This window comes from Mustela erminea, chromosome 14 (genome assembly GCF_009829155.1).
Source record: "Mustela erminea isolate mMusErm1 chromosome 14, mMusErm1.Pri, whole genome shotgun sequence".
NCBI classification, from domain to species: Eukaryota; Metazoa; Chordata; class Mammalia; order Carnivora; family Mustelidae; genus Mustela; species Mustela erminea.
Genome location: NC_045627.1, coordinates 62,660,125 through 62,685,220, shown reverse-complemented (window position 1 = coordinate 62,685,220; position 25,096 = coordinate 62,660,125). Strand labels below are relative to the sequence as shown.

At 39.9% G+C, this 25,096-nt stretch overlaps 1 protein-coding gene across 1 annotated transcript in view; it reads left to right on the top strand.

The window, feature by feature from the left end:
- HPSE2 (heparanase 2 (inactive)) overlaps positions 1-25,096 on the top strand; it is a 660,133-nt gene that overhangs the window by 616,377 nt on the left and 18,660 nt on the right. Inside the window, exons 10-11 of the mRNA XM_032313019.1 lie at positions 13,399-13,544; positions 20,839-20,985. Coding sequence (XP_032168910.1) covers positions 13,399-13,544; positions 20,839-20,985 — 293 coding nt within the window. The remainder of the gene's footprint in view (positions 1-13,398; positions 13,545-20,838; positions 20,986-25,096) is intronic.

Here is a 25,096-nt window from a genome sequence, read left to right as displayed (position 1 = left end):
CTCAGGGCTTCAGAGAGGTTTCCAAGAGGAAATTTCATTTAGATAGAGACCCGAAGAATGTGAAGTGTTAGCCAGGCAGGGGCATGGGAGGAAGAAGTACTTCAGATGATGAACAGTGTTTCTAAAGGCCCAGAGGTGTGAAAGAATGAGTTTTTCAAGGAACTGGATGAAGAAAAGTAGTACTACTCAGAGATAGGTACTGTTTCCATTTAGGTGTATGTACTTCAAGTTTAACTCCACAGAGATACTTAATTCCCCTCAAAAATAGGATGACCCTATTGTAGAGCCTGCTGGGGTTTTTTTCCAACTTTTTATTTAAATTCCAGTTAGTGAAAATACAGTGTAATATTAGTTTCAGATGTAGAATTTAGTGATTCAACACTTACGTATGTGCAAATGGCCAAGAGATTCATGAAAAGATGCTCAATATCACTCATCATCAAGGAAATGCAAATCAAAACTACATTGAGATAAATCACCTCATGCTGCTCAAGAGGGCTAAAATCAGTACAGGAAACAATAGGAGAAAGGGGAACCCTCCTGCAATGTTGGTGGGAATGCAGTCTGATGCAGCCACTCAGGAAAACAGTATGAAGGTTCCTCAAAAGTTAAAAACAGAGCTACCCGGAGCGCCTGGGTGGCTCAGTTGGTTAAGCAACTGCCTTCAGCTCAGGTCATGATCCCAGAGTCCTGGGATCAAGCCCTGTGTCGGGCTCCTTGCTCGGCAGGGAGCTTGCTTCTCCTTCTCCCTTTGTCTGCTACTCTCCCTGCTTGTACTCTCTCTCTGTCAAATAAATAAATAAAAATTTAAAAAATAGAACTACCCTGTGACTCAGTAATTATACTACTAGGTATTTACCCAAATGATACAAACATACTAATCCAAAAGGTTACATGCGCCTGATGTTTACAGCAGCATTATTTACAATAACCACATTATGGAAAGAGCCCAAATGTCCATCAACTGATGGATGGATAAAGAAGATATGGTATATAAATATGCACAATGAAATATTGTTGTGCCATAAAAAGAATGAAATCTTGCCATTTGCAATGGTGTGGTTGGAACCAGAGGGTATTATGCTAAACCAAGAAAGTCACTCAGAGAAAGACAAATACCATATGATTTCACTCATATGTGGAATTAAGAAACAAAGCAAACAAACATGGGGGAAAAAAGAGAGGAAAACCAAGAAACAGACTCTTAACTAAGAGAACAAACTGATGGTTACCAGAGGGCGGTGGGTGGGGGTGGGTGAAATAGGTAATGGGGATTAACTAGGGCACTTATGATGAGCACCAGGTGTTTTGAATGGAAGTGTTGAGCCTCCTCTTTTTCTAGACAGTATAATGAACATCTTTTAACATCATTAATTATTCTTCTAAAACATAATTTTTAGGGACTGCAAAATATCCAGTTAGATCTACTATAATTTGTTTATCCAATACTTTATTTTTTAACTTTTCATTGTTTTCAGGTTTTTTTCCCCATTAAAAATAATGCTGTGATGACCATTGAACCAATTAAGATTCTTTAGTCATAGGAAAAAGAGGGAGGGAAGACATCTAGGGATCTTAAGCAGAGAAGAAATGGGGTAGTTGAAAAGCTAAAGCGCACAGCTTAGAAAGGATAGAATCCAGGGCAGCATGGAACCCAGGGGACAGCACCATGACAGTCAGCTCAAAGTGCCACTCCATAAAATAAATCTATTCCAGCCACTCTTCTTGCACTTGTCCATACCATTCAGTTTCCAGATTTCCATGGAGAGAAACCCCAACTAGTCTAATAAGATCACTTAGTCTACTGAAGGGAGATCAGGGAACCTTGATAAATAGTATACAATTATGGCTGAATCATTTCCTAGTAGAAATCCAGATGCTATAATCAGGAGGAGGAATTTAGGGCACAAAACCAATAATAACCACAGCAAACATCTTAGAGATGAATCTTTGCACATCTATGATTATTTCTTTGGGATAAATTATGAGAAGTGGAATTGTTGGGTCCAAGAGTAGGCAGGAATTTAAGACTTAAATGCATATTACCAAGTTATTCTCAAGAAAGAAAGTTTATTTCTGGCAATTTCTTTTTTCTTTTTTTTTAATTCAGGTAAAATACATAGAACATAAAATTTGCTAATTTAACTATTTTTAAGTATACAATTCAGTGACATTAAGTACATTCACAATATTGTGCAACCATCTCTGCTAGTTCCAAAATTTTTCATTGCTCGGAATAGAAACCTGTACCCATTAAGCAGTAATTCTCTATTCTCTCCTCCCCCACCCTCTCATAACCTCTATTCTACTTTCTGTATCTGAATTTACTTACTCTACATGTTTCATGTAAGTGAAATCATACAATATTTGTCCTTTGTGTCTGGCTTCTTTCACTTATATAGTGTTTTCAGAGTTCATCCATATTGTAGCATATGTCAGAACTTCGTTCCTTTGTTGACTGAGTAAGATTCCACTGTATGGATAGACCACATTTAATTTATCTGGTGATGGACGCTTAGGCTGTTTTCACCTTTTGGCTATTGTGAACAATGCTATAATGAACATTCACGTACAAGTGTCTGTTTGAGTCCCTGATTTCAGTTCCTTGGGGTATATTCCTAGGAGTGAAATTGCTGTGTTGGGGGTAATTCTATGTTTAACTTTTTGAGGAACTGCCAAACTGTTTTCCACAGTGGCTATATCATTTGGCAATTCATTCTTAATATTCAGCACTAGGAAATGTTTCAATGACACGCTAGATCTTCATGATCTGAATATCAAAGTTGTTGAAATAAGAACAGATAATGCATATTTGCCAAAAATAACTCTCACTGAAAGCATATAACTTGGCTTCATTTTACAGCAAACCTCTCAGTTCTGCCCCCAGCATTTTGGAGCCAGACAACATCACCTACCTTGTCTCAGTGAACAGTTTAAAGGCAGGTCTTTGTAATTCTTTGTGCAAGCCTGTGATTGCTTTCACTTACAGTATTCCTGGAATTCTCGGTCATACCACAGTACTTCTGGTGCCCCTTGAGCAATCACCGTCTGGGCTGCATTTCCAGGTTGCAAGTTTTCCTGGGTCTTAATTCCACTCAGTTCTCTGGTTTGGGCATCATCCCCATTGTCCTGAGCTAGAAGTTCCTCGCTGTTCCCTCTGACTGCATCACAGAGCCCCAGCTGAGCTAGTGCTTCCTCCCACCCTTACTTAGGGCTGGGATTGATGGAGCTGAGTACAGAAAAACTTTGTAATTTGTTTCAAAGTAGATAGCCCAAAATCCAGTTGTTGTTAAGACTGAGTAAGAGGAGCAAGGGCAGGAGGCCAGATTAAGGGGAAAATGAGTACCTTTAGGCCCTGCTAGTACTGCCTCTTTATCAAGCACCTTTATGTTCTAGGTGCTGTGTCAGACTCAGGCACACAGCTCTGAGAAAACAGTCCCACCATGATAGAAGTCATAGCGTAGAAGAGAAGAGAACTGTGAACCAGAAATCCTACCCATAAATGTGTAAATACAAACCAAATCAGGCTTCCTACGAGAAACTATTTCTGCTGTTCTATGAGAACATGTAACACAGAAAAGTGACTTAGCCTAGGCAGGGAATGGGGGTGGTCCAGGAAGGCTTCCTTGGGAAAATTACCCTAAAGCTAACATCTGGGCTAAGAGTTAAAAAAGCATATGTGTGTGCCCTAGTGATCCTACATACTGGGGGAGGGGTGTGTAGGATGGGGTTGGGGGTTAATTAGAGAAACTGGAAGGCCCTAACTGAGGTTGAGAGAGAGAGAGAGAGAAAATAAAAAAATCAATGTCCCTGAGCATAAAAGGCCAGGTTGGAAAGGCAGGGTGGTAAGGGGCCAATTCATGTTAAAAACCACTAGTTTTAGCCCCTGGTCTCTAGCCTACAAGCAACAGGAAACCATTTGATAGTTGTGAGTAAGGTGGTAAAAAAAAAAATTGATAGGCAGGGATTTCATCCCCTCTAGGGAAGGCAGCAGGGAAAATTGTAGATTTTAATATTTCCAAAGATACTTTAGTCACATGGAAATTGTGTGGATCTTCCCTGCAGCTCCCTTTCCGTGGAGGAAGTTGGAGCCACGGGGTTCTTGTCCTCACATGTGAGCTCTGGCATACCGCCACGTCTAGTGCAAAACTCCACGGCGATGTTCCACTTCATTTCTTCTTGGCTCTCTGAGGTCAGATATCTAGATGAAGGTGGCTGTTGGTGTAGCATTTGTGACCATAGAATGTAACTAAGTTTTTGTGACTTTGGAAGCCAGACAAGAGGCTCTGTGAAGGAAAAATATTTGTCATTTTGCTGTCCATTCCAGTGCATTTATACATCTCACAAGAGGGAAACATTGAGATTAGACAAGATTAGGCAGCTGCAACAAGGCCTGTCAGTCCTTAGGAAAACTATAACCTTTGAATCTTGCAAAGTTATTGTTTCACTTCCATTCAGCCCTAGATGCCCTCCCATCATCTTCAGGAGGGGAATCTTCATTTGATCATTCATTCAATCAAACATTTATTGAGTGCCAATATCTATGTTCACAGGCACTGGGGCTGCAAAAGTAAGTCTTGATCTCAAGGAGGTTCCTTCCAACCATCCTTAATCTCCCAACACAGGCACACATGTATACATACACACACACACACACACACCCATGCGCACGCGCGCGCACACACACACACACACACACACACATGCACACCCCACCCCCACACACACACATACCAGTTATGTTTATGTTTTCAGGGAAACTTGCAACAGAGCTATGTACATACTGGAATGTAACTATTTTCAGGAGGCTAAAAAAGTATTTCAAGGAATAAAGAGAAGAATAAACAACATGTATTAAATATTTTATTAACCAGGCATCATGACAGATGTTTCCAGATATATTATCTCATTAAACCCTGACAAGGAGACTGAAGTTTAGAGAGAATAAATCACTGTCCAGCATTTGAATGTGTATCTTTCAACTCTAAGCAAATTATTTCTCCACTTTCGTTTCTCTGTGAAGCTTTCCCTGAATCTCCTCGTCATAAATAATCATTTCCTCTTCTGAATTCCCAAAGTACTACAAGTGGTTTCTGTTCATGTGGAGTTTACTTTAGTCAGCCTTGTTTTACAGAGAATTGTTTACATGTATCTTGACCACTAAGTTCCTAGAGGATGGGAAGATGTCTTGTTCATCTTTGTATCACCCAGACTCAACAGGATACTTTGCAGGCCACTGATATGTGCTCAGGAAATGCTTGTAGAAGGAAAGAATGTATTCATAGCTCCCTCACCAAGCACCTAAGACCATAGGTCAGCACCCCTCCCACCCTGAGTATATAATCAAGAGTGTCATGGCCATGCAGTGTAGATAACCCAGTCTCTAAACCCTGTTCATACCTCCATAATCAGCTGCCCCCTGACGCCATTTCAGCCTAGTAGTGCACACCTCTGAACTACTGTCCACTCTTAGGAAACTGGATTCCAGGTTGAGGTCTATGTTATGAAGTCCTGAAGTCCCGACAATAAGCTAGGGAATTCTGGGGCCATGGAGACTCAGAACATGGTCTAAAAAAAAGGATGGGCCTTTGGTTCTGTGGACTTCTTACCCCATGGAGAGGGGTGCTGCTGAAGGAAAACCAGAGCTTAGCTTTCTAACACGCAAGGGTCCCCTTGCCCAGCTCTAGAGTAATGGAATAATAAATGTGAGAAGTAGTGAGTGAAGTAAGTGAGTAAAGACAAACATTTCAAAACTATGCATTGGATTTGTATGTACCAAAAATAAAAAGAAACTTCAGAACTAAATTTCAGGGACACATTAGGAAATATCTATGCAGTGTACATTTGTTAGGTATCACTATCGTTCTGTGATTGTTTTCTCTCAGGTATGTTCTGTGCTTGTTCCTGGAAGAACTTGATCTTAGTAAGTTTTTGCAGGCTGGAGTTGGGTTAGGAGGAAGTGTGGCTGAGAATTTAAGGGACACACTGCTCTTGTCTTGCCATAGCCATCCCATCCTCTGGAATTAAAGATGTGAGCATTGAAAAAGCTCCAAATCCGGGTTTCATGCTCATTCTCTGTATCCAATCAATCACCATGTCCAATCAATTTTATCTCCTAAATATTTCTCAAATCCCTCTTCTTCTCTCTAATTTAACTTCCTCACCTTAATCAAATGACCATCATTTTTCTTCTAAACTAACTTCATAAATGGTTTTCTCCAATCCATTTTCTGCACAGCTGTGAAAGTCAACTTGCTAAATGTAAATTGAATAATGTCAGTTATTCTGTTAAAATTCTACAGTGGCTTCCCATTTATTTTAAGACAAATTCTACAATCCTGTGGTCTACAAGAACTGGCCCTGCCATCCTCATCTTGTCTTTGCGCTGAGCTGGTCTGCTTTCAGACTCTCAAGCATTCCAGACTCCTCCTCATCTCAGAGACTTTGCATAAGTCTCTTGATCAAAACACTTTCTATCCCCTCCCCTCCTTTCCTCAAATCTTAAATGAAGTCTCTCACTGCATGAAAGATTTCTTTCCTCACCTACCCTCCCTCTGCCCCTACCTAGATGGGGTCATAAGTTCTATTAGATAACAGTCTCATAGATTTCTCCATTACCATTACATGATTGAAATTAATTAATTGCTTAACTCCTTGGCTTAAGGACTGTTCTTCTTGATAAATATAAGCCTCAAAATAGCAAGAACTGTGTGTGTCTTATTCACCACTCTATCCCTAATGCCTAGCATGAAACCTTAGACATAGCACACATTCCATAATTTAATTCTAACCACACCAGAAAGCCAGGAGCTCTACTAGGCATGGACTATGGCAATGGGTAAGTTGTCTTTGACCTCGAGGAGCACACAGTTCTGTGATTAGCCCAGTAAATTTTGCAAAATTGTGTCAGTTTCTTTCTCTTTTCCCATTTATTTTGGTTCAACTTACTCCATATACTGCATTGTCTAGCTTTCAGACAACAATTGACTTTTTGATAAATAGTAAGGAGAAAGAAAAGATTTAAAACCTCTGTCTTTTTAGTGTCATCTGTTATTAGTTTTCCCTCTCCAGCTAATAAATGGACACTATTTTTCTTCCACCTCCTCTTATGTCTGATACACTTAAAAAATTTCTGTTTGTGTCTCCCTTTGTCCCTTAAAAATTGCAGTGTGTTCCTTGATTTAGATTTTTTTTATTATTGACATAAAAAGCCATTATATTAGCCTTCCTTCTTGTTGACCCTTACTGTCTGAAAACATCTATTTATATTCCATCCTTCTTTCATATAATGTCCTGTTGTTAGGTATGTATGAGCATTCTTTATTTTTTCCTATCTGTTCTATGCATAGAGGTCATCTTTTCTACATTTTCATGTCATTTCCTTAAGAGATAATTAAGGGATCATTTCATTTGCTTAATTTTATTTATGATTATACAAATGGAACATATTCATAGGAAAATAAAGAGGAGAAAGGAGGGAGAAATGATCAGGGGGAGGCAGGTGGGGAATATAATTTGATTCTGCTGAGAGCTGGTATAAATAAATGAAGGAGAGATAAGGACAGAGAGGCAGGGATGGTGGAATTTTTAAAAAGAGGTAAGGTAAATAAGGGAACTGAGAAGAACAAGAGTAAGAGAGGAGTCTGAAAACGGTACATGGAACTAAGTAAAGGTGAAATTTTCACATTCACCTTGACTTTTAACCTACCATCAACTGGCACCAACTCAAATCCTCCATTCCCCTGAGAGAAGAGATGATGAACTAACAGCTTATCACTGTAAACCCATCTCTCTTTGGGCAAAACATTTCAAAGAAATGCCAGCCTATGTGTGGATTGACAATGTCATCTTCAGCAGGGAAACTCTGGTAAACAAATGCATACATAATTTTCCTTTATTATCTTCTTAATATTTTATTTGACATGTTCAAAAAATTATCAAGGCCTACATGTTACTTTGAAAGCAAAACAGTAACAATCAGCACCTGTGACTCCTCTACCACACAACCCCAAATCTAAGATAGTACCATCAGCCTCTACATTCTCCTATTATGCCATTCCCCTGATTCCTCCTGCCCCACTCAAGGTGACCATTATCCTAAGTTTCATGTTTATCAACCTATTGTGTATACAATTGCATATATACACAATGTTATCACAAATGTATGTGCACTTAAACAATATGTCTATGAGCTGTCAACATTTTTTTCTTAAAAGCAAACATTTGCCTACAGCATCTGAGAAACACACAACTATTGCCTAGATCACATGCTTTACCTGAGCACTCTATCCGTGAATTCAGGGAGGTGGGGTGGGATGTGATGGGGTGGGAGGTGAGAAAATGAAGGCTTTTGTAGATCCATGGACACTTTTGGAACTAGAATTAACGAGATCATCACAAATAGTTTGCACAGAATACCAAAAGGAAAAGCAGAGAAAAAAAGGGAGAGAAGAAGTATAGAAGCATTTTGAAAGTGCTTACTCTAGAAATGGAAAAATCAGTGAATGTGCCAACAAAGCAAGTTTGGGATTTAACACTAGATTCTCCTTATTGCTTATGCTTACTACTAAATGGTTAACTAAAACTCCTAAAAATAAAATACTTCCTGATTTCAGTCTCTGAACAGAAAACATTTCCATGTTTTCTCTTCCTTTCAAGATTTGTTTTCATTGTGAAAGATCTAGGATACTTTCTTAATAGAAAAAAAATTAGATTGTGAACTTTGAAAGAAACAAACAAATAAACAAGAAACAAAGAAAGAGAAAAGATTCCTTGACTGGAAGAAGTTTACTTTTCACTGCCTTCTGTATTTATGAGAGAAGACTCAATATTATAAAAATGTAAACTTTTCTCATTTGAGCTATAAATTCATTGAAATTCCCAAGTCCCAGCAGATTTTGTTTAGATATTTAAGAATCTGATTCTGAAATGTCTGTGCCTGAGTAAAGGCCCAAGATTAGCAAAACCATTCCTGAAGAATAAGATAGGAGATGTTGCTCTACCAGATTTCAAGACATATGTAAAACAATGGTAATTAAAACAGTGCAGCAGTGATACAGGACAGCACAGTGGGACAGAATAGAGAGCCCTGAAACAAACCCATGAACATATGGAAGTTTGACAGATGACACAGAGGACACTGCACACTGCTACAGAAAGAAGAGACTAGTTAGTAAATGATGCTGGTATAACTAACTATGCACATGGAAAAATAGGAAGTTAGATACCTACCTCACACACCACACCAGCAGATTAATTCCAGATTGATTAAAGATTTAATGATTAGAGGGGGATAAAACCGTCAAAATTATTAAAGAATATAAAATATCTATGAATTGGACCTGAGGAAGGACTTCTTATACAACACACAAAAAGAGCTAGACATTTTATGCCCACTGGCTTGGCAAGAATTCAGTCAGAAAATAACAGGTGTTGGTTAGGAGAGGGAACTCATGCAGATGCTGCTGGAGGAACTGTAAGATGGAATAATTGAAATCACTTTGGAAAAGAGTTTGGCCTTATCCTGAAGTTGAGTCTTTGTCTACTTGGGTATGACACAGCAATTCCACCCTTAGGTATGTACTCTGGTAGAACAGTGCTTCTTTAACTTTCATGAGCATCAGAATTACCTAAAGAGCCACACAATTTGGGGTCCCCACCCCTTGGAGATTCTGATTCAGTAGGTCTGGGATAAAGTGGGATAAAGTCTATGAATGTGTATTTCTGAGAAACACCCTGCTGCTGAGGCTGCACCTGGTTTCCAATCACAGTTGGAGCAATGCTTCTCCAGATTTCTTCACTTGTGTCTTGGGAAATAGGAATAAGAATATTCAAAGTCATATTGTTCAAAACAGAAAAGATGTGGACACAACCCAAATATCTATCAGCAGAAGAATGGATAAACAAATTGTAGCATGTTCACACACAGTATCATACAGTATTGAAAATGAATGAACAATAAGTACAGATAACAACCTGGCTGAATCTTAGAAGCACAATGTTAAGTGAAAAAAGTAACTCACAGAAAATGACATCCAGCATGATACCACTTTTATAAAGCTAACAGATTTAATAACGTATTCCTTAAGAGCAAATGTATGGATAAAACTAAAATATGAACTAAAATGTGAATAGAAAACACAAAAATGGGGAAAGGGAAGAATCACCTAAGAAGATGCCACTGCCTGGGTGTTAAGGTAGCTTTTCAGGTGGGTGGCAGGTTCTCATATGCTTCAGAACTCTCATGTAAGTTATATGTACATGAAAATTTTTTTATAAATATTTGTCATATATTACGGAAAACATATACACAGTACACATAAAATGAAAAAATTTTTAAATCAGTGCCAGACAATCAGGTAAGCTAAATGAGATAAAATTACAAGGAAAGGAAAATTGTCATAACAATTAAAATACTCATTAGACTTGGTAAATGACAGAAATGATCCTGGACTAAATGTAGAGGACAAACTTGAGATGTCCTGTTGCAGAGGGAAAACAAAAAGATTAAAAAGTGATGAGAAAGGTGATAATAGATGTGCAGGCCCAGGATGGAGGGCTCACAACAATGGTTTTAGGAGTCTTCCTAAAACCATGAGTGGAGCAAACAGAGAGAAATAAAGTCAAAGCTATATTTAAAGAAAATCCTCATAGGTTAAAAAAAAAAAAAAAAAAAAAGCCTTAGTCTTTCTTTCTTTCTTTTTTTTTTTGAAATTTGATGTTTTGTCTCTTTTATTTTATTTTAAAGATTTTATTTATTTATTTATTTGACAGAGAGAAATCACAAGTAGACAGAGAGGAGGAAGCATGCTCCCCGCGGAGCAGAGAGCCCGACATGGGGCTCGATCTCAGGACCTGGGATCATGACCTGAGCCGAAGGCAGAGGCTTTAACCCACTGAGCCACCCAGGTGCCCCAGACCTTAGTCTTTCTGATCAAAAGTACTCTCCAAATATCAGCAAATTAATGCAGAAAACCACATTGACACATTTCAAATATCAAGGATAAAACATGACTTCTATAAGCATTCTGGCAGAATACAAAAGATAGAAAATAAATGAGCTAACCAAACAGAATAAAATTCACCCTAGCCTCAAATTTCTGTGCAACAAACAAGACAAAAAGATTTCAAAGTTCATTTGGAAAAATAAATGGATATGACTAATTAAAGAAAGTTTGAACAAAGAAAAATTATAAATGAAATGAACTTGAAACTCTAGATATTAAGATGTTAACTGTAATAATGAAAATGATATAAAACTGATGTTATATTGCATATTATAATGTTATAATATATATTATAGATATATTTATGTTTTTACATATATATAAAACTTGGTACGTGATCAAGATGTGTTCAAGTATAGGTTATCAACTGTATGATTCTACAGCTAGTTGTTGTAAATAGTTTAGAAAATTATTAGTACCATACAGCTAATAGTTTTCAATGAATTAAGAGGCTACACTTTTTTATATAAATTTTTTAATTTTTTTAATTGCCTTTCAGTGTACTAGAATTCCTTGTTTATGCACCACACCCAGTGCTCCATGCAATACATGCCCTCCACAATACCCACTACCAGGCTGGCCCAACTTCCCACCCCACAAGACGTTACACTTCTAAATGATTATATAAAAAGAACTATAAGAAATATCAGTGAAGATTGATCTGATCTTTGTGTGAGAAAGGACTTTGTAAGAATGAAAGAAGTGAAATAAATCAAAAGAAATAAATGGATATATTTATCTAAAATTTTCTTGAAAAATTTTCTATGTCAAAAAAATCATAAACATTGATAAAAAGTAAGCTACAAACTTGGATGGAATATATTTGTTCAATATACATTCTAAAGACTCTTTTTTTTTTTTCATTCTAAAGGCTCTTACCAATAATATTAAAAGATGTATTGCAAATCAATTAGAAAAAGGTGGATATCCCATTGAAAACAGGGATGATTGTGATAATCACTTCACAAAGTTTACTGCAAATTAAAAATACGGAAATTGCCATCAAATAAGAGCAAATAGAACCAATGAGTTTTTTTCATTTATATGATTGATGGTGATAAAATATTTGGCATTTTAAATATTAGGAGACCATATTTAGCAGCCATTCTGAGGACACTTAGAGTTAACTAAGGTAGGTGGTTAAGCAAGTCTTATAGCTCACTACTCAGAGCAGACATAGAGCTATTCTGCCAGCAAAGGGACTTTGAGACTTTGTTCTGATTTATGCAATTCAACAGACATTTTTAAGCAGCTGATATAATAGAAGACCACACAAGGGGGAAAAAAAAAGAAGAAGAAGAAGAAGATCATTAAAAGATTTCTGCCTGGAAAGATGAAGACTGAGAAAACATGCATGATGTCTTTAAGACCTTGAATAGCATGTCCACACTGAATGGCATGGTTCTGGAAATCCAGAATTATGGGGAGGGAGGAAGCCCCCAAACAAATTAGGGAGCCCTTTTTTACATGGGGAGTTTTAAACACTGAAGTCATTACCCCATAATTGGATATAAGAGCAAATCCAATTACAAAATATAAAATATATCTTGTATCAAGTATACAAAATATATCCTGTATCAAGTATAAAAACAAATACAAAATATATCTTGTATCAAGTATAAAAACAAAATGTGATAATAGCAAATACCATAGAAATTAAGGTGGCAGTGAAGAGGCTTTGTAAGTTCAAATACATGTGTGGATCACAGATTGAATATTTATTAGTCAGTTACAAATGGATGTCAGAATGGTCAAAAACATCACATTCTGTTAGTTTAGAATTATTCTTTTTATTTCAGAATTATTGAGGATGACCAAGAAGTAGCACCATGGTTTGTAAACATTCTTCTGTTTGCATTTCTGACTCTGGAATCCAGGACCCTGGTGTCTTGCCTGGAGGACTTTCATCCCCCTCCCACCACACTAATAGTGTTTAGTAACAATATTGGGAGGATGACATTTGGATTCTTATACTGATGACAATCCTAAAGATTGGAAATCTTCTACTCTACAGTTAATCATAAGTCATAAACCAGTGCAAAAGTCAAGTCATAGGAAAAGAAAGTTGAAAATGTAAGGCCCCAAAAGGTTATTATTTCGTATGTGAAAAACTTTGATTCATTTGTTTTGCATGCCTGTCTGGGTCCACCCCACTTAAATTTCCCCAAATTCATTTAGTCAGTTGAAAAGGTCACTTTAGACAGTGCCCATTTCATGATCAACCCAAGGTGAGCACTTAATTGAGTTGACATGCTTAGAGGATTAGGGTATCTTTAGTCATGATTCACTGTACCCCTGGTAAGAAGTGGTTTCTGGCCTATGTATTGATATGTTTACTCATGACAGTCAACATGCTTCTTTCTCTAACCCTCCACCTCTCTATTCTCCTCAGGACTACTGGCTCTCTCTCCTTTACAAGCGCCTGATCGGCCCCAAAGTCTTGGCTGTGCATGTGGCTGGGCTCCAACGGAAGCCACGGCCAGGCCGAGTGATCCGGGACAAACTAAGGATATATGCTCACTGCACAAACCATCACAAGTAAGTCTTCAGAGACATGTCACAGAAAGCCACTCCCGAGGGGCTTCAGGCTTCAGGCTGCTCTTAGAATTCCATACCATTTGGGACCCCTAAAAGACTAACTGTAAACTGCTTCTGGAGTCATTATACCTGCTCTTTGCAGGTTTCAAAGGACCTCTGATAAATAGCTTTTTCCCCAGGTAAAACCATTTTCTCACTCTCAAAGGATTGATACACAAAAAGTTCATAAAAACACATGCCATTTGTTCATTTACTTTTTCATCCAACAAATTTTTATTGAACATTTTCTCTCTTCCAGTTGATAAGGCCCACGAGGCTTTTTGTGTGTATCTACACCTGAACCAAAGCTAGAGACACAAAATATGTTCCTATGATCCAGCAGCAGAGCTTGAGGAAATAAGTCTACATTTCTAAGGTGCACGCTGGAAAGCTCTCCCATTAGAAATCTAGCCCTAGACCTGTGTGTCCCAAGCTGGAAAGCCCAAAGGAAGTTATGCCAGCTTTAGAACCATTTTCAGAATTTCAGAAATCTTTCCAACTATTTTAAATCATAGGAGGTTAAATAAAGGTTAGACTTTCTTTTTTTTTACTGGGCTGGACTTAGAACAATCAGTGTGGTACAGTGTGTCTATCCTTCTCTTTTTGATCAGAAGCACTGGTTGTCATTGAAGTTGTCTGTAAATAAACAGGAAAAATAATTATCAGTAAATAAATAAAGTAAGGCAGATAGAATTTTAAAACATGAGGATCGGAATGTAAAAACTGAAAACAGATCCTAAAGCCAAACCCATCTGACCATATTTGGCTCTTCTACATCACTTCCTATTTAAGGAGCAGAGTAGGCAACTCTGAAAAAGAACTCTTTCTCTTAATGCCAGTGGAGGATGGGAGGAGGAAGCCAGTGCCTCCAGCCAGAACTTTATTCCGGTGGGCCTATCAGGGGCTGATCATGGGCAGTGGATAGCACAAAGAGCTCCAGTGGTCAGGTTACAATAGACGTTCCTTCTCCTTCCTTGATGAGAGAGGAGCCAAGTCAATTAATTTATCATGATAAGATTTTTCAAAGAATCACTCTGAACATAGTGGGGCCAGGGGCCAGTTGTCTTGTCTGTAGATACAAGTGCCTATTGTGGATGAGAGGAGGCTGGTTTGGGCCGAGGCCAGAGGCTTTCAACGTGCCTTTTGCTCAACAGGAAGCTCAATCCAATACCTGACAGGGAGTGACTGCTTTATGGCTCTGGCTGGAGTTATCTGATCACCACACAAGGATACATTGTACTCCTTGTCTCCACCCTGGCCCTGAGGTAACCACTCAAAAGGAGGACCCCCAGCTTCAAGAGAGAAATATTACCCTTGGCACCTTTTGTCTCCTTTGGGAAACACATCAGTTGTGCCCTTTATACTATTGGTCTGAGGAACCAGGGCGGAAATGTCAGTGGTCGTGGGCTTAGCAGGATTTCCATGTCCTCAGAGAGGGCTCCTCACATAGTCTCATCCCAGTGCTCATCCTCACATTCTTTAACATGCTTGTAGGGAGTTGTCACTAATATTCTAAATATACCATGAACTCAGGGCCAGTGTCTCATTCATTTTTGTATTCTTGGTGTCTAATATGGTAAACTGGCATGAAGACCTCAGGAAATGTTTGATGAATGAATGAATGCATGCATGCAGAATCAGGGCATCAAGACATCATGGATGATTTACATCTTCCCCTTTGATATCAGCATATCATCCAGAACGCGGTGGTGTATTAGAATGGCTAAGAATTCTACCATTCACTAGCAGGAGACCTCAAACCAGTCACTAAAATCATCTGGATTTAATATTCTCTCTAATCACCAGCTCTCCTCTGCTTTCTGTGGGAATCCACTTCAGAACCTCTCTGGGGAAACAGTGCCACTGTGCTTCTGTCAGTACCGCCCCTCTTCCCCATTAAAAAAGGAAGATGAGGCTTGAGTGATCTCTTGCACATATGGCTGCAATGAGAATAACAGGGTGGAAGGTCTTTTTGTTCCTATTAGAAAGTAAGCCCACGATGGATGCACAAGATGGCTGGGTTTGTAGATATCCTCCATGTCTGTGGGTGTCAGGTACCCCAGAAAGGTAAGCACAAAGGTAGGACAAGTGTGTCTGCTCCTTCTCCCTGGGAAGCCATGTACCATGCCTGCGCCCCTCATATTCCACGACAGTCATGAGGAAGCACTACTGATTCACTTGGTTTATTCATGGTCAACAACTCAAGGTCACAGAAATGTCCCAGAGTGGGCATGTTCACACTAGTCACTCCTGACCAATACTCTGAAAATATATATCCTTGGTCAAAACAGGGATTGGGTGAGAAAGTATAAACTTAGCAGTAGAACAATCCAGAGAGACATTGAAACAACTCCTGCACTCCAGTGTAGACTGGGCACTTGCTGTGTGCCAAGCATCTTGCCAGATATCTGCACTTATATTATCAGACTGAATTCCAGAAGTCTTATGGTATCACCCCTCTATGCAAATAATAATACCATTAATAATGCAAAGAATTTTACACTTGGGAAGAACCCTCAGAGATCTTTAGGCCCAATGTCCTGTACAGCAGAATTTCCTTTTGCAACCTCCTTGGCAGTTTTGCAACCTCTATTTGAATACCTCACTGCCTTTCATGGCACTCTCTTACATTGTGGTTTGTTTCTGACCTAGGAGAGTGGTGTGTTTTATGATCAGTTGAGAACCAAAAGTTCCATATGCACACCAATACCAGCAGGTGCTCTGCTGCCTTCTGTTCTAGAGTCAATAGATCAGGAGCCCCGCAGTATAGCAGTTCTCACCTTAGATCTTCTTGTTCAGAGAACAAATACATTTTGACTGGGAAACGTTGTTTTTTTATAAACCATTCGGCTGAAACAATGTATGTTTCTGGGGAGGAGTTGAGGTCTTAAGCCAAGTTCAGAACCAATTGGAACCTGGTGGATATTGAAGCAAAATTGAGCCTTTTGGGGTTCAAGTTTGTTTATTATTGGCAAAACATGACTTCCTGTTTTTTAGAAGAAACTTTTTTAAAGGCTCATAAAAAAGGTTCCTGAGGCTTCTTGGACATCAAATGACTCTTACAAAACAATATTTTGATGAGTTAAGTGTAAATGAATCAGAAACATGTGGATTAAATTTCCCTTAAAATACACAGGGGCTTTGAAATTAGGGGAAAAAAATGTTTGGCAAAACATGGCCTGACTTTTACCGAACCCAAAAACTTTGAGTTAGATTTGGAGTCAATGGACCAACCCGGTTCTCAAACACATGGACTTTCACTGGAAATAACCATGGAGTCCAAAGCACCATCTTCTCTTTCCTTTTCTTGCCTCCCAGCTTCACTGGAGACATTTCTAGAACAGTGACTATTTTTTATCTGGAAGTCAAAATGCACCTCTCCCTATGATGTCCCCCACCTCTTACATTGAGGATACCCCACTTTGAGCCTCCCTTCCCTGATTCACTTCCTCTTACCCCCATGGCATCACAGAGAAGATGTCAAGCAGCAAAGGAACAGCCAGAAATATGAACTCCAGATGCATGGATTCCCTGCTGAGGAAGAAGTCTCACCATGAGAGAGACATGGGGTAAAGTAGATGTTCTACCAAGCAGAAAAGGACATTCACTAAGAGAACCAAAAGCCACCAGTCAGACCCTATCTTCATGGGCAATAGATACTCCTCCAGATTATTTTTCTGTGGGCAGAGAATATATATTCTTTAGGACTCTGGATTCTCAACACAGTACTTTCAGGTTGGTGCTACACTCCCCAGCCAAGAATGTATTTTCACAGCCAAATCCCTGCTTAAATCCCTGCCCCTCAGCCAAGCAGAAGGGATGGCTGAGGCAGTCTTCAATGCTAGTTCCTACCTGAGGACGTTCCATGGATTCTGTGAAAGCCTCTGCTCAGGGGTCTCTGGGCTGGCTTTTGGTACTGCTTTGTTTCCCCCAGGGGAACTATGTAAATGGAAATCAGACCATTGCCAAGCAGCTTGAAAAGACAGCTTTCCCTGCAGCAATGCTGTGATTTCAGGTCTCCCTCCCACCCACCACTTCCCAGCATCCCACCCTTCTCTTCAGTCTCCAAGGGCTCATCCTGCCCCAGCTCTGCAGAGGAAAAACTCATAAATGCAAGCATGAGGCTCTCCCTCCTCCACTGACGGCCTTTGAGGTTATCTGATGGTAGTTAGCAGAAGAGTTTACCGCAGTCTGGCAAAACTGGTGCCCAGGCATGCCTACTTTTGCTCACACTGAGGCCCAGAGTACCTGTAGTTAATGGTGTTTCATTCAATTTCTTCAGCAAAGCTAAGCTTAAAGCCCACCAATGGAATATAGTTGGTGTTCTTTTAATGACAGCAAATGCAGGACGCCAGCTAGCAGCATCTTCTGAGCTCCAGTGACACAAGTCTGCACAGTAAATGGGCATTCTTTTCTGACCTAACTCAGCTGGCTCCAAAAACTACTTCACATGCTTCAGAAGATTAAGAAGCACCAGAGAAGGAACCAGGGAGAAAAGTCATATAATAATTTATCAGAGTATCAGTGCAGGCGTTCAGAAAGCCTTCGAACATAGTAATGTGCCCTCCTACAGATGTAAGGAAAATTATCTGACACAAAGTCAATGGAATATACTTTGGGAATTCTTCTTCTAACCTTAATGGATTGTTCTAGGCAAATGGTTCCCAAACTCAAGTTATCTGCCAAATATCCTAGAAAGACTTATACACACACACAACACACACACACACATTCTTAGCTTCCATCACAAACAGATGGAATCAAAGTCTTCAGGATGAGCCCTAGCAACTGTTTTATTAAAAAACAGAAACAACCCAAGTTATCACGTTGACCTGTCCTTAGTCACTCTACTCTTAATTAGCACCTTTAGAAGCAGAGGTGAGTGACCCAGAGGCTAAGGGATGCTGTTTCTGCAAAGAATGATATTTTCCTCTGGGCAAAGTTGACTTAGAGTTTCTCTAAACTCCTCCTTTGAAGGCAGGACTGGGTCATTTCTTCTGTTTCCTCTCATTAACCCATCCAGATGGGGCCCTAGGGGACCCCTTAGAAACAAAGTCTTTTTTCCTACAAGAAAGAAGGAAATCATTATAGTTTTGTTGATACATGCTGAAAGGCTCTTGCATGTAGGCATATAGTTCTTCCAGGCTTCTGAACATCCTGTGCTGGTTTAAAAGGATTCCAAAATGTGAATAGTTTTATAATTTTGGTGTAGGTAAAACAGCAAAAGCTGAAATCAAAAAGATCAATAAATTTGGCTACCTAAGAGTTTTAAAGTTTCATACATCAAAATACAATGTCAACAAACTGAAGTGATCAAAGAAACCTGGGGGAAATTTTGCAACATACATGCAGACAAAGGATCACTATCTTTAATAAATAGTTTTTATAAATCAATAAGAAAATGGGCAAAGGACATGAATAGCCAGTTCACAAAAGAAGAGATAAAATGGCAAACAGGCAAATGAAAACAATGCTGCCCCTCAGCGTGAATTTTTTAAAAAATGCAAATTAGTACAACACAAAATCCTACTATCACCTCTTAGATTGATAAGAGTATTTTAAAAGGTTAATATCCTTTACTCTTTTTTTAAACTTAATTTAATTTATCTTTTTCTCAGTGTTCCAAAATTCACTGTTTATGTACCACACCCAGTGCTCCATGCAATACGTGCCCTACTTAATACCCACCACCGGACTTACCCAATCCCCCCACTTGCCTTCCCTCCAAAACCCTCAGTTTGTTTCTCAGAATCCACAGTCTCTCATGGTTTGTCTTCCCCTCCAATTTCCCCAAACTCACTTCTCCTCTCCATCTCCCAATGTCCGCTGTGTTATTCCTTATGCTCCACAAGTAAGTGTAGCCATATGATAATTGACTCTCTCTGCTTGACTATTTCACTCAGCATAATCTCTTCCAGTCCTATCCATCCTATCCTGTCCAAGAAGTCACTTCTTTCAAGACATGTTCCCAAAGGCAAAGGAAATATCCATTATTCTTAAGGGTATGAGGAAATGGGTGCTCTTGTAGGTAGTTGAACAGAGCAAATTGGTACAGGCTTTCTAGGCAGTTAACATCAGTGTTAGCAAAATGTGTGTATCAGTCAGGATAGGTGAGGTTATGCCATGATAATGGAGGACCAACAAATCTCCATGGCTTTCAATAAAAAAGTGTATTTCTCATGCATACTACCTGTCTGTCATGGCTCAACTGTGGCTCTGCTCTACATCATCTTCATTCTGGGTTGCAGGTCAATAGAGTAGCCTCTCTTGAGAACATCGTTGGTCTTCTGGCACAGGGAAAAGAGACATGGCAAAACACAGGCTGCCTTATAAAACTTCTGCACAGAAATTTGAACACATCCCCCACATTTCATTGGCCAAAACCAATCGTGTGAACCCTAGGGTTCAACACAGTAGGGACAGAAAATCTTCCCACAAGGAGAGGCTTCACTGGGAATGAACCAGAAGATTTGGTTAGGAATCATGCCATGTGCCTTCCCCTAGTCTTAATGTGTCCAGCTTCCAGGACTTTATTTGAAATAATGGTGACATGCAAAATATTTATATACTAGCATATGTAATTTTGTTATGGCAAATTTTGAAAAAATGTAAGTCCCCAAAGGTAGGGGGTTAACTAAATAAATTATGGTACATTTATATAAGTGAAGAATTTAGCATTCTTCTGTAAGTAGAAGAAAATACACTAACATAATAAGATGGGAATATGTTTAAGATGTTCATGAACTGAAAAAACAATGTGGTCTCAATTAGATGAAAACTGGGAAATATATATATATATATATATATATGTCAAAGTACTCAGTAAATACGTGAATTAATGTTGAATTAATAAACAAAAAATACTGGAAGGATGTTTACCAAAATTTTATCGTATCTCAAGATACTTGGATTATAGGAGAATTCTTTTTCTTTGTATTTCTCTGTATTTTTCCCTTTTTCCCCATGCAGTCAGCATGTTTTATTTTCATTCTCAGAAAAAGGTATTTTGTTTTCTAAAGTCATTGTAATATATTTAAACAAAAACGAAAGGAGTGTGGTGGGAACCGGGTATCTTCTCTGCAAGAAACCACAAACAATAACAAGGCCTTCTATCTTTGATGGTCATGGGTGGTCAAAAATCATAAAATAAGTGTCCTTTCCTGGGGCAGTCCTGTTTGGTGCAGTCTATAAATTATTTAGCAGCATCTGAATGACCACCTTATTTCCATCTTACCCTTCTCCTTCTCCATCTCAGCCACAACTATGTTCGAGGGTCTATTACACTTTTTATCATCAACCTGCACCGATCAAGAAAGAAAATCAAACTGGCTGGGACTCTCAGGGACAAGCTCGTGCACCAGTATCTGCTGCAGCCCTATGGACAGGAGGGGCTCAAGTCCAAGTAAGTGCAGACCTAGAAATAGCTTAAGAGCAAGTGCAGCAGGAATTGGAAAGGGAAGGATCTAGCACTGTCATTTTCCTGCTGCTATTTCACTCAGGGTCTCAGTGGGATGGAGTCAGGGGACTGCTGACTCCCTCTGGGACCCTTGTCAAGCCTGTTCCTGTCTCTAGGCTTAGATTCCTCAACTGTAAAGTCAAATGGTAGACAAAATATTTCTCAACAAGGGCATTTTTTGTTATCTGGGCAAGACAATTTGTTATGAAGGATGATCTCATTTCAAGTTACTTATTCACATCCTGGGCCCCTGCCTACTAAATGCCAATAGCACCCCCTAGTCACGTGACAAGTAAAACCCCTGGGGCTTGAGAGCCATGCCCCTTTCAGCTGTAATGAATAGGTAATGCTAGAACTCCCTTGTTGTGGGCATCTATGAACCTCATGAGGACAAAGGGTCAAAATTTCAGAGATCAAGAGTTTGTTCTGCCCCTAAACTTATAACTTTGGACACATCACCTCTTGGATCTCAAGTTTCCTTATCAGAATGTTAGGAGAGACATTATATTCTGGGGCTCTGTGATTCCCTCAAACTCTAAAAATATATGATTCTGTGATACTCCCTACCTCCCTTCGACTCTACCAGAGACTGTTGCCAACCCTGACCTCCACCAAAAGAAAGCAGCTCTAGGCCACAGGGAGAAGAGCCTCGTCGAAGACAAGGCCACCTCAGCTCCCTGAGTAAGGCCTCCCAGGAAGAGTATGGGATGCTGTACAGACTGGGAGCATTCCTATTACATTTTTAATGTTTACCAAGTTTAACAAAGCTGTAAACTTGGAGCAGGTGGCTTGCACTCCCACAGCTGCCCACAACTATTTGTGCTATAATTGTTCGCTGTTTCACTGCAACCTTGGTGGCTTGCATTTGGCTTCCAACTGTATGTGCAATGGGAACAAAACACAATCTGGGAAGTCACTTACTGAGTCTCTTTAGCCCACCCTAGATCTGTATTTTCAATTTTGGTTCATATACAGGCTCTTTTCTCCAGCTACATGTACATTGCTTCTACTTTTCTTTCCTCGCAATCCTACCTGTATTAGGAGACACTCAAGTATTTTATCCCTTCTCTTTCTATTTCCCAGTCATTCATGACTAGTATGCTGAATTCCTGGTCTTTATCCTAGGCAGGAAAATGAGGTTTTGTCCCAGAGTCACTAAATCGTTTGACCTTGGCCGATCAGTTAATCCTAATTCTTTGGCCTCAGTGTTCTCATCTGCAAAATTCAAGAGTTGCTGTATGTTTGGTAAGGTCTCTTCCAGCTCTAAAGTTCTCATCCTGGGGCTGATTTTCTGAGGATCATGAGTGTGTTCAAGTTTCCACTGCCATTCACTAGTGACCTGCAAAGTCGCTTCTTGCAGAAGAGCTGACACCTCAAGCAGTGATTGTGATTGTGATTGTTCCTGGTCCTCTGGAGCCAGAGATTAGGAGCTGAGCCTGCCCCAAACTGGGAAAACCATGTGTACTGCGTGGAAGGAACTAGCCAAATGCCTAAGTCTAACAGGCCATTTGCTGACTGTGTCCTTAAGCAAGTTATGTAATTTCTATAATATGGTCTCGGTTTCTTCATCTCATGGGGAGAGGAGTAAACACAGGAGTCTGTGTAAAGTTCCTGCCACATAGGAGGTGTGTGGGAAATACCCATTGCCTTCTTTTTCCTCAGCTCAGGACTCTAGCTGGCTGGGACGAAGGAAACAATTGCTCTCTTTCTAACGTCTCTAAAATATTCTTCCAAAGCAGAGTCTTCTCGGATTTTTAAGATAATGTGTTGCTAAGATGCTTGTTAAGATTATAATAAAGATGGTATAAATGCAAAACCATGGAACAAGAGGAAATGTAGTCAGAGCATAGCATCATTTTATGAGTTTGTTTCCCCCACCAACCAAGGATATGGGCCTCCAACCCTGTTTACTCCAGGATTATTCCCGATGCTTGAACCTGGCCACACCTCGGACCCTCCTGCCTATACCTGTCCTGCAGAATGACTGAGGTGACTCCCATTTGCTACTGATGTGCTCTGTGCTCCTGTTATGCTTTCTTGTACCTCACCTCGTCACCATCTCAATTTGTGTTAGGGGTTTTGTTGAGAATGTTAGAGGGGGACAGGGTAAAAGAGAATTTCATTCCATGGGGGTCCTGAAGAGGGATTCGGTAATGGACACTGAGATCAAATTAACAAATTAACAAATCAACAAATTAACGCAGTCAGAAGAGGAGGGAGCTAGAATCAGAAGGCCGGGCTATGAATCCAGTTGCTACCATTTACTCTTGTTGGCAAACCTCGGCTCCCATACCTGTCAGATGGGGTGATTGTGAGAACCAGGTTAGAGCATGTGGGGGAGCTAGAGCATGTGAGCTCTCTACAAATGAAAATTTCGCACACCCATGCATACACATGTTTATAGAAGTATAGAAATACAGTCAGGCACATATGATTTTACGTATATCATTTTAAAGAGAGTTTTGGATTGGAAGTCAGGAGAACTGGATTCCAGCCCTAATCCTGCCATTACTTCACTGTGGAGCTTTGAGCCCTTCACTTAATTCTCTAAGCCTATTTCTCTCCTGTAAACTACTGCTAATTTGACACCTCTCCCATTCTTGACCTCAGTAACTCTGACCCTGTGCCCGCCATCTTGGACTGTTAGCTGCCGGCAGGGGCTGTCATGTATATGTTCAGTGCCCCCAGGGCTCTGCTCAATAACTACTAATGCATGCAGGAGCCCTCGGTGGTTCTGAGATGGGGGTCTCACAGGAAGGGTGTGGTTTTGGTGAAGCAGACTCTGCAGGAAAGGATGAAAGGAAATGCAAGGAAGTGATTTCAGCCTTTGGTGTCTCCTTCTCTGTTTTATAAGCCTCTGGGGCCAGATTCTGTGTTCTGTGTCTGCTAATTCCTTGCTGCAGCCTGGAGCCATATTAATTCAGAAAAAAATGGAAAGCTCTGGGAGCTGAGGAACCTGTAATTGCTCTTGTCTGGAGGAACCAGAAAGAGGATACAGAGCAAGTCAGTGTGCCATTCAAGCCACCAGTTAGACACTGTAGCCTGGCGTTTCAGGAGTAGAGAGATGCCAGCAAACATTTATGACTGGTTGAGAACAAGGAGGTAATTCTCATTCTCTTGGAGTGGTCAGCAGGGCTGGGTATATTTGAAATTTCTGGAAAGGGATCTCCATGAGATCCTGGGCTCAAGAATGTCAGGCTTTGCACATGAAGCCTCCCTAAGGGGCTAATCAGGCACAGTCTGGGAATCCGAGTCCACAAATGAAGGTTCCTCTTTGTCATTTCAGTGAGTGAGCCCATCATAAGACCCACCCGTCAAGTCTCAACTCTCTATGTGAGAAATAGTTCTCATTCTTGGAATCAGACAAAAGGTGGGTGCCCTATACCCTATAGGATAGGAGAATGGAAGTTTCAAAAACTATAGTGTATACAAGAGGAGGGGGTTCTGTGTCTAGAATACATATTCTGTAAGGATGGCTGAAGGAAATAGGGAGATTTCATTCCGAGAGGAAAAATAACACAAATCATAAGGACTTTCTTTAGATACTCAGGGACTGTGAAGTGAAAGAAAACAGATTTAGCCCAGAATCCTCTAAAGTGATGGCAAACCAGGGAGTATAATTTAAAAGAGAAAGATTTCACCACAAAAAGAGCTCATTTTCCAAAGACTCATCTGGTGTGACTGAGGACAGGGTTGTTAGGAGGTAGCCTATTATTCAGAGAGTGAGCGGCCATTGCCAACCCAGAGGGGCTCCAAGATTCTCACTCAGTGGGAGGGTGAGCTAAAAGAGTTCTGCTTCCCATTGAACTGTAAAATTCGATTTTTCTCTTCTATTCTCCATCCCCCACTCCCACTTCACTTTTGGAGCCGATGGTCACCAGCCAAGTAGCTTCTTCAGGCCATTAAAAGGCCACACAAAGAGGCTGTGCTGTAAGAGGACGTGGCAGTAATATTGGGCTAGTTTTTCTCCAGAAAATCTCCAAGCTGCAGGTCTATTCTCTGTTCCCTGGTTTCTCACCTGTCTGGGAGGAAGACTGACCATTTATATCCAAGACAA